The following is a 17,787-nucleotide window of genomic DNA, read 5'->3' as shown; positions in this document are numbered from 1 at the left end:
TAGAAGAGACTACAGGCGAGACTATAGACGAGACTATAGGCTAGACTGTAGACGAGACTGTAGACGAGACTATAGACGAGACTATAGACGAGACTATAGACGAGACTATAGACGAGACTATAGACGAGACTATAGACGAGACTATAGACGAGACTATAGACGAGACTATAGACGAGACTATAGACGAGACTATAGACGAGACTATAGACGAGACTATAGACGAGACTATAGACGAGACTATAGACGAGACTATAGACGAGACTATAGACGAGACTATAGACGAGACTATAGACGAGACTATAGACGAGACTATAGACGAGACTATAGACGAGACTATAGACGAGACTATAGACGAGACTATAGACGAGACTATAGACGAGACTATAGACGAGACATGGAATGTTTATGAGTCCAAATATTTGGTATTATTGAAAACTTTAGTACTATTTAGTATTTAAAGAAAAAATGCAACGAAACCCCTACAATTGGCCACATGTGTTTACCTTTGTAAACTATAGACATACAAACACAACTAACTCAGTGCATGTTTGCTGTAATTTTTTGTTCCTAAAACATATATTTTTACCTGAACCAGTTAGAAAATACAAACATACATATAAATATATGATATCCTTAAGCCGGTTTTGCCAAGCCACAACAGCAAAAATATTGTGCAAATTAAAAAATGAAATAAATAATAAAAAAAGAAAACTATTTCTGTATCCTTTTTTGAATAAAAAGAACTTAACTTTTGACTAGCAATGTATTTATACATATGTACATATGTGATTGTAAAAATGCACACCATTGCTTTAATTGGCAACAAAAATTTGTAAAGTTAACCCACCAAGGATTAAACATATTTCTCATGGACAAATTAATGAAATATTGCAGAGTAATACCGTAAATTACTATGAATGGTTTAAAGCAATTAGTGTGAAATATAGTCCGTAGATAAAATGATTTAGTAAAGATAGTTGGCCACATTTCCATAGATTAAGATTAGTGTGGCTTGTTGGCTACACTATTATGCTATCTGACATGTGAAAATGTCACTATTGATTACTAGAAATGTCAATTCGAGTGCATTTTAGCATCCATTCTCTTATAAGGGTTAATTTGTAATATTTACACACGTTTTTTAAATATTCTCATACATATGCACATTTATGTTTTATTTTCGTTTACAATTTTTTGATTCCTTTTTAATTTATTTGCACCTGGTGTTCAAAATTAAACAAAATATATGCAATGTGTAAGTGCCTGAGTTTTAATAAAAAAAATGTTTGTTTCAACACAGACACAGACATAAAATAAATAAATGAAATGAAAATATTGATTCTAAAAACATATGCATGACCTTGAATTCATTTTAGCATATAAATTTAGTAGACATGTGAATTCTTATTCATAAATATTTGTATGTATTCTACAGAGAGAAGGACCAAAAAGTCAACAAATGTTCAACATATAATGTAAATTGCAAAGTTTGCTGAAAATTGCAATAAAAGTGCAAAAATAAGTCAGATCATAAATAGGCGAGACTATAGATGAGACTGTAGGCGAGACTATAGATTATAGACGAGACTATAGATGAAACTTTAGACGAGACTATAGAAGGGAATATAGACGAGACTTTAGACGAGACTATAGACAAAAATTTAGACGAGACTAAATACGAGACTACAGACGAGACTTTAGACGAGACTATAGACAATACTTTAGGCGAGACTATAGACGAAACTTTACACGAGATTATAGACGAGACTTTAGAAGAGACTATATATGACTATAGACGAAATTTAGACCAGAATATAGACTAGACTTTAAACAAAAATTTAGACGAGACTAAATACGAGACTATAGACGAGACTATAGACCAAACTTTAGACGAGACTATAGACGAAACTATAGACGCAACTTTAGATGAGACTATAGACGAGACTATAGACGATAATTTAGACGAGACTATAGGCGAGACTATAGACGAGATTATAGACGAAACTTTAGACGAGACTATAGACACGACTTTAGGCGAGACTATAGACGAAACTTTAGACCAGACCATAGACGAGACTTTAGACGAGACTTTAGACGAGACTTTAGATGAGACTTTAGACGAGACTATATAGGACTATAGGCGATGCTATAGACGAAATTTAGACCAGAATATAGACTAGACTTTAAACAAGACTATAGACGAATCTTTAGACCAGACTATAGACGAAACTTTAGACGAAACTATATACGAACCTTTAGACCATACTATAGAAGAAACTTTAGACGAGACTATATACGAGACTATAGGCGAGACTATATGCGAGACTATAGACGAGACATTAGACGAAAATATTGATTGTTGAGTTATATATGAGACTATTGACGAAACTATAGTAGATACTATAGATGAAACGACGATATATACAAGACCATAGGCTAAACATAATATCATAAAAACACGCACTTAATAAATAAACTATGAACTAATTACATTGATTAAATATGCATATTTCTATTAATATAACTAAGTCCTTCAAAACACTTTCTACAAAGCATTTAAAACTCAATTAACCACTTACATATGTAAAAATATATATTTTCTCCATACACAATTTTCACGACTAAGCTTTTTAAATCACGCTTTTTCTATATTACATATATAAATTATCATGGGTGGGGCCAACCTTATACCGCCGTTAAGTGCTAAAATGTTAATTTATGGTAATACGCACAACAAATTTTTGTAATAAATTGTACCTTTGGCTGCTTATAATTGTTTACATGTGGCTTGGCAATTAAGCAGAATTGTGATTTTTTAATCGTTTTTGTATTCATAGCATAGCTGTTAATGTCAATGTCTATGCACAATATGTTGTCGACTTTTAGGCTTGATTTATTATTATAACCCACTCCTAGCTGCAGGTGTGTGTTAAGTATTAACATTTTTCGTATTATATTGTATAATTTTTAAGGTGTTATTGCCTACAGTAGTTACAATGAAATAACCTTGAATAAACAAATATGTATAAATATTTATAGGTACATAATTAAATTGCCTATTGACAAGTTTTAGGATTAGTTAATATATTACAATGACATTGAATATTTGGGACAGGGGCGATGTAATGGAAAGAATTTGCCATAAAATCTATAATGAAAAAAATGCTAAAGGAATTAGGAAAACGAATTAAAAAATCTTTCAAATCATATTAGCTAGAATTAACAGGCATAAATAACAAATATTTATATTTTAATGCAGCTGCCATTATGTATTATCATTTATTTAAGACTCTTGAAATAAATATTCAATTCAAACCCTTACTTTATTTCAAATAATTACAAAACAAACAAAAATCTGAGCCTGATTTAAAGGATTTTTTCTTTAACATAAAATTGTTATACCTTTTTGTTTATTTGCCGCCTAAATATAGTATTAAATTTCAGTAGAGGTCGTAACAAAATCTCTGCATTATTGTGTATAAAAAGGTGGTGTTAAAGAAGACCTTTAAAATCACTAAAACCTTACAAGGATGTTTTATAAAAGGATTTCTTTTCTTTTTTTTTAAGAATATAACGGAAGTTTGTTTTAAAATATTCCAGAAAGTATACAATTTCAAAATATATACAAACTTTGTTTTAATACCAGTATAAATTTATTAATATAAACATAATCCTGTTAAAGGAATTCATTCACACTGCCTGTGATTTTTATCTAATGCAAGGGCATAAATTTATTTAAGAAATGGAAAAATAATGTTATTAATCTGTCACAAAACATTTTCGTTTATTTTTGTAAAATAATTTTAATTCTGTTTTATTATAAATGTTCACATCGAATGCTTTATAAATTGGTTGTAAAGTTCTAGACATAATTTTGATCATTTGGTCAATTCATAAGGTCTCCTATCATGTCATACTGTCATAATGTCCAAATATTTAAAAAAAAATAATGTTCTAAAATAATACTTTTACTCTTATGATTTATTTATTGTGTTATCGTAACAAACGCCTAAGAGTCGATTAAGCCAAGCAGCCGAGTCGTGAAATATTATGACATTATTACAATATGACATAATAGGAGACCTTGAGGAGACTATAGACGTGATATTAGACGAGACTTTAGACCAGACTGTATACGAGACTATAGACGAGATATTAGACGAGATTATAAGCGAGACTATAGACGAGACTATATACGAAACTATACATAGTCTCGTCAAACAGACGAGGCTATAGGCAATACTATAGACGGAACTATAAAAGAGAGTATAGACGAGATATTGGACGACACTTTACACGAGACTCTAGACGATAGACGAGACTATAGACGAGTCTATATTCGAGACTATAAACGAGACTATAGACGAAACTATAGACGAGATTATAGGCGAGACTATAGACGAGACTATATACGAAATCATACATAGTCTCGTCGACTATAGACGGAACTATAAACGAGAGTATAGACGATGCTGTTGACGAGGCTATAGATGAGAATATAGCCGAGATTATAGACGAATTGATGACTTATCTTATGATTAATACACCTTATTTCGTTGGTATTTCGAATTCATTCTCTATCCTCCGTTGCTCAAGGAATAATTTCGCAAATATCGTATGAAATTGGCTGCTAAATGGCAGGAAATATTATAGACGAGACTATATATGAGACTTTAGACGAGCCTATAGACGAGCCTATAGACGAAACTATAGACGAGACTTCAGACAAGGATATAGACGAGACTATAGACGAGACTATAGACGAGAATATAGGAGACTATAGACGAGATATTAGATGAGACTTTAGACGAGACTGTAGACGAGACTTTAGACGAGACTATGTACTAGATATTAGATGAGACTTTACAGGAGACTATATGCGAGGCTATAAACGAGACATTAGACGAGACTATAGACGAGATATTAGACGACACTTTAGACTAGACTATAGACGTGATATTAGACGACACTATAGACGAGACTATAGACGAAGCTCTAGACGAGACTACAGACGAAACTTTAGACCTAACTATAGACGAGAGTTTAGACGAGACTATAGACGAAACTTTGTACCAGACTATAGACGAAATTATAGGCGAGACTATAGACGAGACTATATACGAAACTATACATAGTCTCGTCTGTATACTATACAAACAATAACATAAAAGAGACTATAGACGAGATATTAGACGAGACTATAGACGAGAATATAGGACACTATAGACGAGATATTAGATGAGACTTTAGACGAGACTGTAGACGAGACTATGTACTTGATATTATATGAGACTTTACAGGAGACTATATGCGAGTCTATAAACGATATAGAGCAGTAGCAATGATTTGTATTTTTATGCTACTACTCCATTTACAATTCATGTTTTATTACTACTGCTCTGTTAAGAGTTTTATATTTTGAAGGTAACAGTAGTTTTAAAAAAACAAGAAAACGAAAAAAGACAAATGCTACTGCTACCGCTACATACACTTTTTTGAAGCAGTAGTTGTAGCAACAGTTAAAAAGTTGTTAGTTATCGCAGCTTTTTAAACACTGATTAAAAGTCGGAAGAGTGGATACAAGCTAATATAAACACTGAAAGGTTAGATTAATGTAATCTAAAATGAGCGTAATAAATGTTGAATGGTTTTTAAAATAATCAAATCGTTACAAAGTAAATATGAAATCAAAATATTCAAAAACTTGCTGTAAAATCGAAATCATATTTCAGTTTCAATGATTCCTAGTTTCAAGGAGTTCGTTATAACCGAACATTTCATTATTAAATTTTCTAATTCAGAAAGACTTGAAAACTATTTTCAAATTTATATGTACATATGTATATGAAAAACACTCAAATATTTTTTGAAAACGTAGTGATTCTCATACAAAGTTTTGTAATAAATTTTCCGTCCGTGTTTCTGATCGCTAATTTTGAATGGTTTTAACATACTCAAAACCTTATAAAATAAAAATTCAATCACGAAATAGGAGTTCAAAATCAGTTATATATTTGTTCGTACCATTTAGTTTTCAAAACCTTATCCTATCTGAATGAGCTCCTTAATCTATTACAAAATATGTTTGAATAATAAAAATTTTATTTATGTACAATATGAAAATATAATAAATTATTCCACTTACCAAAGCATTTGGTTTTCCCGTACGATCATCGACCCACAATAAAACCATATCAGCACCCGACATTTTACCGGACTTACGCGAAAATCCCAAGCCAATAAAACCCTGAGTATTGACGGTAACACGAAAATAAATATCCTTTGCTTTCGTCCACCATTCAAGTAAATATAAGCCATTGGCATCCATTACCTCCATGCGCTGCCAATCACTATGATGGACACCTGTCGTAGTAGATGCTGATGAGGAGGAGGACGAATCTATGGAATCATTGTGGTTATTATTACTGCTGTGATCAGCATGATGTAAACCATGATGGCCACTGGTGGCATCATGGGGCCAAGCAAATGTGGCAGATATTAGCAAACACACAAGCGAGGAGGTAAGGATGCATTGATTTTGGGAATAGGGAGAGAATTTCATTTTTATTTTGTCTTTATTAGCTATTATTGGTTTTTAAATTTTATTTTTTTCTTTCAATATTTGTTTTATATTTTTTAAATTATTTTAATAATTTTATGTAAATTTTTAGCATATTTCATATATTCTTTTAAATAGCTACACTTTTGAATATTTATTTTTCTTATTTTTTAATTAATTTTTCCTTTTTTCCTTTCTACCACACTTCACCACACTGTTTTTTTTGTAATTTATAAAACAACACTGTGTTGCCGTTAATCCTGGGCTACAGCTAACAGAGTTGTATTTCTTTATTATTTATTGTTGTTGTACACAAATTTCTCAGAGCACGAAGAATGTATGGATACGCGAGTGTGTGTGCGTGAGAGATCACTCCAAAAATAGCACGCGTAATCCTGTTGTAATTTCGTTATAATGAAGAAGACCAAGTAAAAACAATAACAACACTAATGTACATATGATTGTTGTTGTTTTTCGTACCTATTTTTATAAATGCGTGTGTACGAAGAACGAGTATTTTTGTTTGTTTGTAGCAGCTGTCGTTTTTATAACTTCCGATGAACAGCGGTTTTGTTGTTTGTCTGTCGGGCAAATAATTGACAGTTGATTTTGTTGTTCTGTTTACCGATCAAACAACTGCATTCGCATCGATGAACACCTTTTCGTTTTGTTATTTAATTTTGTTGTTGTGCTTATTTTGTAGCTGGCATATGCCTGGCTCTTAAAATAATTAATGTTTGCACTTATTTTTTAATATTTAGGGGTTGTTTTAATAATTTCATATGGATTTTTTGACTTCAAAATAAATATTTTTTTTTTTTTTAAAACTTAAACAATTTTTTTAAAAATCTTTATTTATATTTTTCCAATTATTAATAATTTTCTTTTAATTTCACAATTTTTGTTAAATCCTTTTTTATTAATTTTTCCGTTTTTCTTTTACTTTTATTTACTCTTGCTCACATCCTTACTTAACGCTAACTCCTTGGCGAATGCGCCCGCTGTGTTTTACTAGAACTAGTTTGACCTGAAATTGTTTGTTGCTTTCATGTGGCTCTCTCTTGCTTTGTTTGTCTCACTCTCTTTCCCTCCCTCCTCATAGTTCTTGTAAATACCGGCTTTTGTGTGTAGTTATGTTTGGTTTTTTTCAATTTATTATTTTTCTACCTGGTAGGAAATTTTTGCCAGTTGTGCCGTTCGCCAAATATGGTTTATTATAAACAGATTAACTATGTTTTAGGCAAAAGCGTTTTTCCAAAGAATTTTGTTATTTAATGACAATTAGTGAAAATCAGAAAAATCTTAAATATGATTTAAGAGAAAAGTTAAAAGTGGCAGAGGACAAATTTTTAATAATTCAGCGTAAAAGTGTAGTCAACTACACTACTGAACAAAGTTATCATAGTCTAAATTTGTTATGTACCAGCAGCCGGCAATTAATTATTTAATAATACGGATTAATGATGGTGACAGAAATATATTTATATAATGTACAAATGCAATGTACAATCCTCTCTCTTTATAATGATTAAATTCGACTGAGGTAGTATTTTGACGATTTTTTTTTTATCAATCGAAATCTTTTAGTAACATATTCAAATATTTAAAAAATTTTACTGGTTTTTGTCCTACTTTAGTTTTAAATAATTAAGAGAGCTATATTCGGCTGTGCGGAATCTTATATACCCTTCACCAAATTATACATTAAAATAAAAGTTTTAAATATTTTTAGATAAACAAAATTTCAAATTTTTCTATTTTTTTTAAATCATTTTGAAAAAATTTCGGATACAAAAATATTTTTACCGATTTTCACCCATTGTAGGTCCAACTTAATATAGCCTTATATACATTGTTGCAATGGACTTTGAAATCTCTATCATTGGATATCCATATTGACTACATTAATGACTTAGTAATCTAGATATAGATAAAAAATAGGAAAAAATTCTCAGGCATTTGTGGGCCGATTCTATCGATTTTAAATAGCAACCGAGCCGGAATTCCCGATATATTGATGTATGAATCATGTATATACGATTTTTGTGGGTTACGGAAAGTTGATTTCAATATACAGACAGGCATGTCTATATCGACTTCGCTATCTATAACGATCCGGAATACATACATATACATTTGTGTTGTCACAAATGAAAAATGTAGAAATTACAAACGGAATGACAGACTTATATATATATATATACACTCATGGTGAGGGGTATAAAAATTCCCGGGAAATGTCAGCTTTTCTATTATTTCCAGAACTTTTCAGATTTTTTTATTATGACTAAACATGCAGGATTGAATATCAATAGATCCCAGTTTTTGTTTTTAATAACTTATACATATGTTATTATTCTCACTTAAGTTTTGATTTACTTCTTTAATTTAAAACAATTAAGAGAGCTATTATCGGCTGCGCCGAATCTTATATACCCTTCACCAAATTATACTTCAAAATAAAAATTTTTCGAATTATTTTAAAATTAAAATTTTGTTTTTGTTTTTTCAATTTTAATTGGTGATAGTAGGTCCAACTTACTATGGTCTTATATTAGATGTCCATATTGTCTATATTAATGACTTACTTAGTAATCCAGATATATGTAGGTCAAAAATTACAGTTGTCCTGGTTTTTTCCTCATATCTCAGCCATTTGTGGACCGATTTTGCTGATTTTAAATAGGAACCTTCTCGAAAGCATGTCTGACAGAATTATTGAAGATTTAGAAGATATCTGGGGTCTTCAGAAAATTGATTTCAACAGACAGACATGGCTTAATCGACTTCGCTATCTATAAGGATCCAGAATATACATATATACTTTATAGGGTCGGAAAACTATATTGTGGAAATTACAAACGGAATGACAAACTTATATATACCCTTCTCACGAAGGTGAAGGTTATAAAAAGTACCGCTGAAGCACACCGATTGCTCACCAAATCTTATGGCGAATGTGTTCCAACGAAGGAGATGATTTGTGCCAGGGATGGCAAAATTGGTACAATTGTACTTTTTTTGGTACAATTTGATCTTAAAAAGTACAATGATATACCAATGACTCATTTGGTACTATTTACGAATTTATATTCTCTATCAATTATATCAAAATATTAACAATACAATTTTTAAAATTATACTTATGAATTTTTGAAATAAAGAAAAAAAAAATTGTCACACTTGTTATTTTAATTGTTTTTCAAACCAAAAAGTATATACATAAATAAATTTAAGCCATTATTATTGCAATTATTTTCTGTTGAATATGAATATCCATAGAATTTGTAATTCTTAATGACAACATTTTTCTGCTGTGGCTAAAAAAGGTTGATGGGTGATATAAATTGGATAATTTAAACTTCATTATCAACTGAGTATCTGTTGCTAGAACCAAAAGAATGAATGGATGTAATAGAATCGATCCAAATGTATTCATTACAACTGTTTATTGTTCACTGGAATTTAAAAAAAAAATATTCTCGGAAAAACTTTTTCCGTGGAGGAACCCTAGTTTTGGTACAATTACAGTCGAAAAAGTACAATTTCTGATGCTAATTGGTACAATTTTTAAATTCCATTTGCCATCCCTGGTTTGTGCTGTTCAGATGTGGTGATTTTGACACGAAAAATATTGAAGATCAAGAATTGGAGGCAAAATCATTGGGAGTTACTCAATCGGCAATTGCAAAATATTTGCGAGCAGCAGGATTCATCCAAAAGCAGGGAAATTTTGTACCATACGAAGTGAAGCCAAGAGACCTTGAAAAACTATTTTGCATTTCCGCAATGCTGCTTGAACGCTATAAAAGATAATCAGTTTTGTACCGAATCATTACTTGCGATAAAATGGATCGATTACAATATCCAGAGTAGAGATCGTATGTGAAGCGTGGCCAACTATCCGAATCGACACCAGCGGCAAATATTCATGGCGCTAATGTGATTTTGTAGGGTCAAAAGACTCCTATTTGTTATCCGACCAGGTTCAAGGTCTGGTCAGTCCAGACCGTACCCCGTCCGACTACTATTTATTTCGATCGATGAAGAATGCACTCTCTTGGATACTCTTCGCTTTGGAATATAATATCTGAAATTTTCTTGATTCGTTCTTATCCTCAAAAGATGAGCAGTTCTATTGGCTCGGAATCCATATGTAGCCAGAATGTTGGGAAAAGTTCACAATATTTCAAAATTAAAGATACAAATTTGAAAAAAATTCCGCATTTTCAAGTCATATACTCAATATTTCCCGGGAATGGTAAAAGTCCTGGAAATTAGGAACCCTACTCTGTAGAGATATATAGGCATTGCAGGCATTTTTGAAATAAATAATAAAGACCAATAAAGGAAAACTAGCAATTTCGAAGACTCCCAATAGATACTATATTTGTGTTCCACGTTCGATTATAGTCGACCAAATTCATGGCCGCATTTTTGCAGGTCCTAGAGGAATGGTGCGGTTGTATATAATGCCGAAGGGAAACGTTTATTAAAGTTAGATTTAGGCTCAAAATAGATGATTTGCTGAACACTGTTCAAGCTCAAGTCGGACTGGAAGAAACCTGAACTCAGGTTATTTTAAATCATTGTAGAATAAGCAAGGTACAATTATTAGGAAGTATGTTCTCAATTATACATTCCCTATAACGTCAAACAAAAGAAAATTAAAAAATATAAAAAGGAAATGCCAAAAAAAATAATTGAATTAAAATTTTTATTACAAAAATTTACTAACAATTGAAGAAAAACTATATTTTTTTTAATAAGTGTTTATAATTTCAGTTAAAACGTAACAAAATTAAAAAATATCGCGGTAACAAATTAAAAAAAGTTAAGTGATTAAATACATAGTTTGACGTTTTAGGGGTGAACATTGGAAGCTCTCTCTAATAATTGTACCTGGTAACTGATTGTACCATGATTTTAAATGATGTCACAGCTCAGCTCTTAGAGAAGCACAAGTAATCAGCAAAGGATGAAGACTTAAAAACTTGATAATGATATTTTGGATGTTCCTTCCTTCCAAATGAGACAATCTTTTGTATGGGTCCTTAAAGGAAAATATCTGATTCCAAAGGGTTATCGCAATGTTTATTCGATTGAACACTGTAATGAAAAAGAAATAATACTAATGAGTTTTTCTTCAATTGCCAAGACAGTATGGTTGTTGCGGCCAAAAGAAGTAGTGAACAGCCTCCACGAAAATTGTTTTTTTTTTCGAAAGTCAGATACTTTATGATACGTTATGTTTAGTTGAAATTGCAGTATACAGTAAAGTACATATTTGACATCCAGAAAGTTCAGAATTTATAGATAAGAAAGATAGTTAAAGGTCAAAAATCATAAATGCACCAAATTTCCTTACTAAGGTCTTAGGGCACTGCTACACGTTCAATATATATTGTGATATTTGGATCGCGATCCATTGAAATGGATCACGCAAAATGAGGTTATTCTGCGATTTGGATCGCGATCCATCAATACCGTATGCTACACGTTCAATAAATATCGCGATACTGGATCGCGGTCAATATATATTGAACGTGTAGCAGTGCCCTTATATGTAGCTAAAGAAACCTTGCAATCCGATCTTTTTTTCTAGGTTCGGTCAGAAGTACCCCAGTTCCGTTTAAGTATTTCCCTAATGTAGTGAATGATCTATCCATAGGTTACTTAGGGGTGATAAGTAAAGTTAATCCAAGTTTGAAAAGCAAGAACTATTTCCTATGCTCTATCTCCAAATGATTACAGAAATAAGTAAGAGAAATGCAGCTGATCGCCAATAAATTTCATCAAATATTATTGAACAGTTTTATTGACATATGACGACTTCTAAATTATTCGGTAGATAAACGAGTAAATACGTTTGTATCCAAATATTTAAGCCATATTCCTCATTTTCTGAGTGAACCACATGATTTTCATGTAAAGCAATGAGCTTGGCGGAATGATCGTTTACAAAACAATGATTGAACCACTTAGTTCAGACAAACATCCGAAAACAAGAACGAAGTTGTTCACAAAAATTTAAGAAACATTTTGAAGAATACGAAATGGAAAGCTAAGATAGGTTGGTTTTTCAATGTTCATGAAGGGCGCACAGGAGACCCATTTTTGGGACATTCACATAATAATTTACCTGTAAAGCTACGCAACGTGGTAGCTCGAGATGGTGCTTCGTTATACAATATATTTATGCTATGACACGAGAGAATTTTTCGTGTTTCAAAACATAATGAGAAATAAATGTTACACTTTCTTATTAAATTTGATAATAAAATTTTGACCACACGGGTGACTTAACACCGGATAGAAATAATGCATCTATCACCGCCATTGAACGCCTTGCAAAGAACGTTCAATTGGCAAATTCTTGTACAAAGATTGCACAGATCAATGTACAAACCCCTTGCTCGAGAACTCGGGCTACCTAATCAACTAACAAGCCCAGGACAATTAACAGAGCAGAAACATCCGGCCTGGTAAACCAGTCCGATGTATGATCTCTGACTTCATAAGTGCACGGCCGATAAAAGTCAGAGTGTGCTAATATAATACACACTACAGACCTCGACCGAAAACCAAGCTCAACGACCAGTACATCACGAATGCTACTACCCCAATACATTTCCTGAGCACAACGCTAGTTGTTATCTGCTACTTTAAATGGCTCTGTTGTACTCAGCAACAGCACTTAGAAGATACTTTAACCAACGATCTTCGTCCCGCGATTTTGGGTTTAAACCACAGCCACCACGACATCACCCGAAGTGACCATCACCAATGATCCTACAGGAACGAAGTCCTGGGCCATATGATCCCCGTGGTATTAGATAAGACTGTAGTCACCTGCGAATTTAAAAAAATTCAATTCTCACCAGGAAAGAGGTCCGTGCACCTCGGAGCCCCGGTTTCGCTATAAATTTCCCCTCGAGGCACAACATCAAGGTCTGGAGCTAACCAAGATGCATATCCGTGTCCCAAGGGGGAACGCGATATGACCATGACCTCAAATCGCTCGTGGAGAATGTGCCATTCTATTGAAACTAGATGTCGTTGGTGTCCATATCATCCAATTTGTAGCGCTCGCCGTTGACGGTGATGTCCTGGCCAACGTCATTCTGAAATAAATACGTACCGATGGGGTGCCAGCCAAAAATCCACAACAAACAATAACTTATACGGGATGCTTTGGGATCTCATGTGGATTGGTATACAAAAATTTCCAATCGGGTTCACATATATTAACCATGGCGCAAAATATATTGCTTAAACCTGCCGTTTTTTTATTGTTGTTCGTTCGCTCTCTCTCTCTTTTACTGGCTCTATCTTTCTCTTTGTATCTATGGATATTTTCTTGGCTGATGAAGAGAACTTTGTGTAACTGAATTTTAAAGTCATGATATTCTCGTACGCCATCAATATTCATCCATCGCATTTAATGTAAAATACTTACTATGTACATACCTACATACATAAGTATTTATGTATTTCTTTTATAATGCTTTTTTGCTACGCCTTTTTGCTTGTTTTAACATACCCTACGTTAGGGTATGATGGCAGGTGGTTTTAAAGGTAAAATGGGAATAAATAAATTGAGCGAATTTGAAAGGTATAAAAAAGGTGTCAATATCTTACAAGATTACAGGTTTTAGACCAGAAATTTGCTATTCTTGCCTTGTTCTAGGAATCTTCTATAAAATTTGAAGACTAAAATGGCTTTTCTAATCAATAGCTAAAATACTAATCAAAGTATTTTAGCATTTCACCAAGAATAACTGAGAATCAAAGACTTTTCCTTAAAAAATTTCATTTCAAAGGTTATATGTCGCTTCATGATCAAAGGAAAGTGAAACTGATGGTTTGTTTTTTTGATCCAGCAAGATTAAAACTGAAGAAAGTTTAACATGTCAATATAATGGCGAAATGCTAGATCACTAGAGATCACTTGTACATAAGAATCCTGTTTCCAATATCGAGGAGATATTTGACATTTTTAACAGAAATCTAAGTGAGTTATTGTATTCTTTTGTAACCCTGAATGAAATAAAACCAAGACAATCAAGTAATCGACGAGAGATCGATGCTAGTCTAGCATCAATTGATCAGAAAGATCATAAGCTATTTTAAATGGCAAGGAGCATAATTGAAATGGATTCCTTTAAAGGCGAAAGGGAAGGGAATGTTTTAAGTTCGAAAGATAAATCTGGATCCAATAAAAAAATTTTATGTATTTTTAAAATTGAAATAGCACATTCGAAATTCTACCTCCACCACAACAAAACTCTCATACTTGTTATACATTTTTTTTAGTTGGTTTTGAATTTTAAATTCAATACATGTTATCCGTACATGTACACAATTTTAGCAGCAGCGACAGAAATGTGCTGTGCGCTTGCGCATCATCATTCATTGTACACATTTTGTTTTATAATAAAAAAAAAACATAATACTCACATAACAATCTTTTTTTTTTGGTTTGTCTCGCTAAAACAAGTCCAATACACGTCGTACATGCAGTGAAAATTAAAGAAGTCTTCTTAGGAAATTTCAAAAATATAAAACTAAAGTAACAAAATACCCTCCCTGAATAATGAGTATTGAACTAATGTGAACTAAACTGATCGTATATTCCTCTAAACAAGATTGTGCTTGCTTATGGACTCACGGTTTGGTTGACTGACTGCCTGCTTGACTGACTGACTCAGTTAGTCTAACTAACTCGCTCACTTTGTATTCTGGTTTGGTATGTACAGCTGGAGAGACTCATTGCATTCATAGCTTGCTTACCTTACTTACCTATTGATAAGGTTTGGTAGTATCGTTTTTTTTTATTTTTATTTTGGTGAGAAGTTTATTTGGAATTTAATGTTGATCATTGTGATTACCCGTGCCAAAGTTAAGGAAATAGAACTGTGTGAGATTTGTATTAAGAACTGAAATTGTGTCGAAAGATTTTGCTACAGATTCGACTGACAGAAAGAAAACTAATAAGTAAATTCGTGAGCCCCTTTGGAAATCTTATATGTACATTTCTATAAATAAATTGATTTTAACATTATGGCCTCATCGCGAAAAAGTTTTCGCAATGACCGAAATGTGTTTTGTTTCCAGAGATAAGATCATTTTGCCTCCATTACACATCAAATTGGGACTTATGAAGAAGTATTTATAAGGCATTTGATAAAACTGGTCCATGTTTTTCCTATCTTTCAAGATAGGTTCTAGGTTTGAGTACAGAACAAGTAAGAGAGCTATATTCGGATGTGCCGAATCTTATATACCCTTCACCAATTTATACTTCAAAATACAAATTTTAAACATTTTTAGGTAAACAAAAAATTTTATTTTTATACCCTTCACCTTCGTGAGGAGGGTATATATAAGTTTTCCTTCCGTTTGTAATTTCTACATTTTTCATTTCCGACCCTATAAAGTATATATATTCTGGATCCTTATAGATAGTCGGAGCCATGTCCGTCTGTCTGTCTGTTGAAATCAGTTTTCTGAAGACCCCAGATATCTTCGGGATCCAAATCTTCAATAATTCTGTCAGACATGCTTTCGAGAATTTTGCTATTTAAAATTAGCAAAATCGGTCCACAAATGGCTGAGATATGAGGAAAAAACCAAGACAACCTCGATTTTTGACCTATTTTTGACCTATATCTGGATTACTAAGACATTAATATAGACAATATGGATATCTAATGATAGATGTTTCAAAGACATTTGCAACGACGTATATAAGACCATAGTAAGTTGGACCTACAATGGGTCAAAATCGGGAAAAATTTTAAAATATAGAAAAAAAAAATTTTTAAATTTAAAAAAAAAAAATTTAAATCGAAAAAATTTTTTTTCCAAAAAATTAAAAAAACAACTGGAAAAAAAATTTAATTTTGTTTATCTAAAAATATTTAAAATTTTTAAGTATAATTTGGTGAAGGGTATATAAGATTCGGCACAGCCGAATATAGCACTCTTATTTGTTTTTTATAAATTTAATTTTTTTTTTTAAAATTGAAAAAAATTTGTTTTTAAATAAAAAAGTTTTAAATTTTTTTTTGGTGAAAAAAAAATTCGGGTTAAAAAATATTTTTTCCGATTATATACGTCGTTGCAAAGGTCTTTGAAATATCTATCATTAGATATCCATATTGTCTATATTAATGACTTAGTAATCCAGATATAGGTCAAAAATAGTTCAAATATCTAGGTTGTCCTGGGTTTTTCCTCATATCTCAGTCATTTGTGGACCGATTTTGCTGATTTTAAATAGGAAACTTCTTGAAAGCATGTTTGACAGAATTATTGAATATTTAGATCCCGAAGATATCTGGGGTCTTCAGAAAATTGATTTCAACAGACAGACGGACAGACAGACGGACATAGCTTAATCGACTCCGCTATCTATAAGGATCCAGAATATACATATATACTATATAGGGTCGGAAAATTCACGATGGGGAAGGGTATAAAAACTAAAAGATGGTATTTTTGGTGGCCCAAAAATAAGACTTTTAATGAAAGACAACTTTTATAAATTCAATGAATGACTTAGAAGAAGCGGCTTGGAAATTTGTGTTGCCGTTAGGAAATCAAAAGATTAAAAATTCCAGGAATCTTGGGTATAAAAGTACACTATATGAACAGTCGGTTTACATGGTAGTTCACTGCGTGCGAACACTCAAGTAGAGTCGAAGTTACTCCATTTTGATAAAATAAAAAAATGTGGAACGCTTCACGATTTTGCATGTCATCCTTGCGCAGGGCCATGCTAATCTTCTCTGTATCTTTCCAATTTTAGTATATGTTCTACCGAAGCAAGACCAGTCATTTAGATAAGTTTTCTGAAAATCTTTGATCTTATAGCGAATAACAAGGAGAACATCTTAATGAAGATTTCAAAGTGATGAAAAATAGATACCAAGATCACTATGATGAACATTTGATGGCTTTTGGTGTACCACACGGGAGTGTTCTAAGGAAAATAGTTTTTTTTACACTAGCAATTTCTTGAAAACTAGAATCAGGTTAAATTTGCGGCATAAAAATCATTGTAGACCTGTGTTATTTGTTTTGGTAGATCTTATCGATTTGGATAAACAAATGCTTAGTGTGGTTCTTCAAACTTCACTTCATATGTATATCATGTTTGTGTTATTCGTAGCCTTTTTAGATTAAATTATATTAAAGGGGTTTCACTCTGGAACAAGTTAAGT

General features: G+C 32.1%; 1 protein-coding gene and 1 non-coding gene across 2 annotated transcripts in view; both read right to left on the bottom strand.

Moving 5' to 3' along the window:
- Positions 1-6,562, bottom strand: part of LOC135960204 (MOXD1 homolog 1) — a 51,355-nt gene extending 44,793 nt beyond the window's left edge. Inside the window, exon 1 of the mRNA XM_065511437.1 lies at positions 6,146-6,562. Within this exon, the coding sequence (XP_065367509.1) occupies positions 6,146-6,562 (417 nt within the window). The remainder of the gene's footprint in view (positions 1-6,145) is intronic.
- A 10,728-nt stretch (positions 6,563-17,290) lies between these two features.
- LOC135962580 (U6 spliceosomal RNA) lies at positions 17,291-17,396 on the bottom strand. Its single transcript, XR_010576674.1, has one exon. It is a non-coding gene; the product is annotated as a U6 spliceosomal RNA (small nuclear RNA).
- Positions 17,397-17,787: the final 391 nt, after the last annotated feature.

Source organism: Calliphora vicina, chromosome 5 (genome assembly GCF_958450345.1).
Source record: "Calliphora vicina chromosome 5, idCalVici1.1, whole genome shotgun sequence".
In the NCBI taxonomy this organism is placed as follows: Eukaryota; Metazoa; Arthropoda; class Insecta; order Diptera; family Calliphoridae; genus Calliphora; species Calliphora vicina.
Note: the sequence above shows the minus strand (reverse complement) of the source record. Positions and strands in the feature narration are given on the sequence as shown.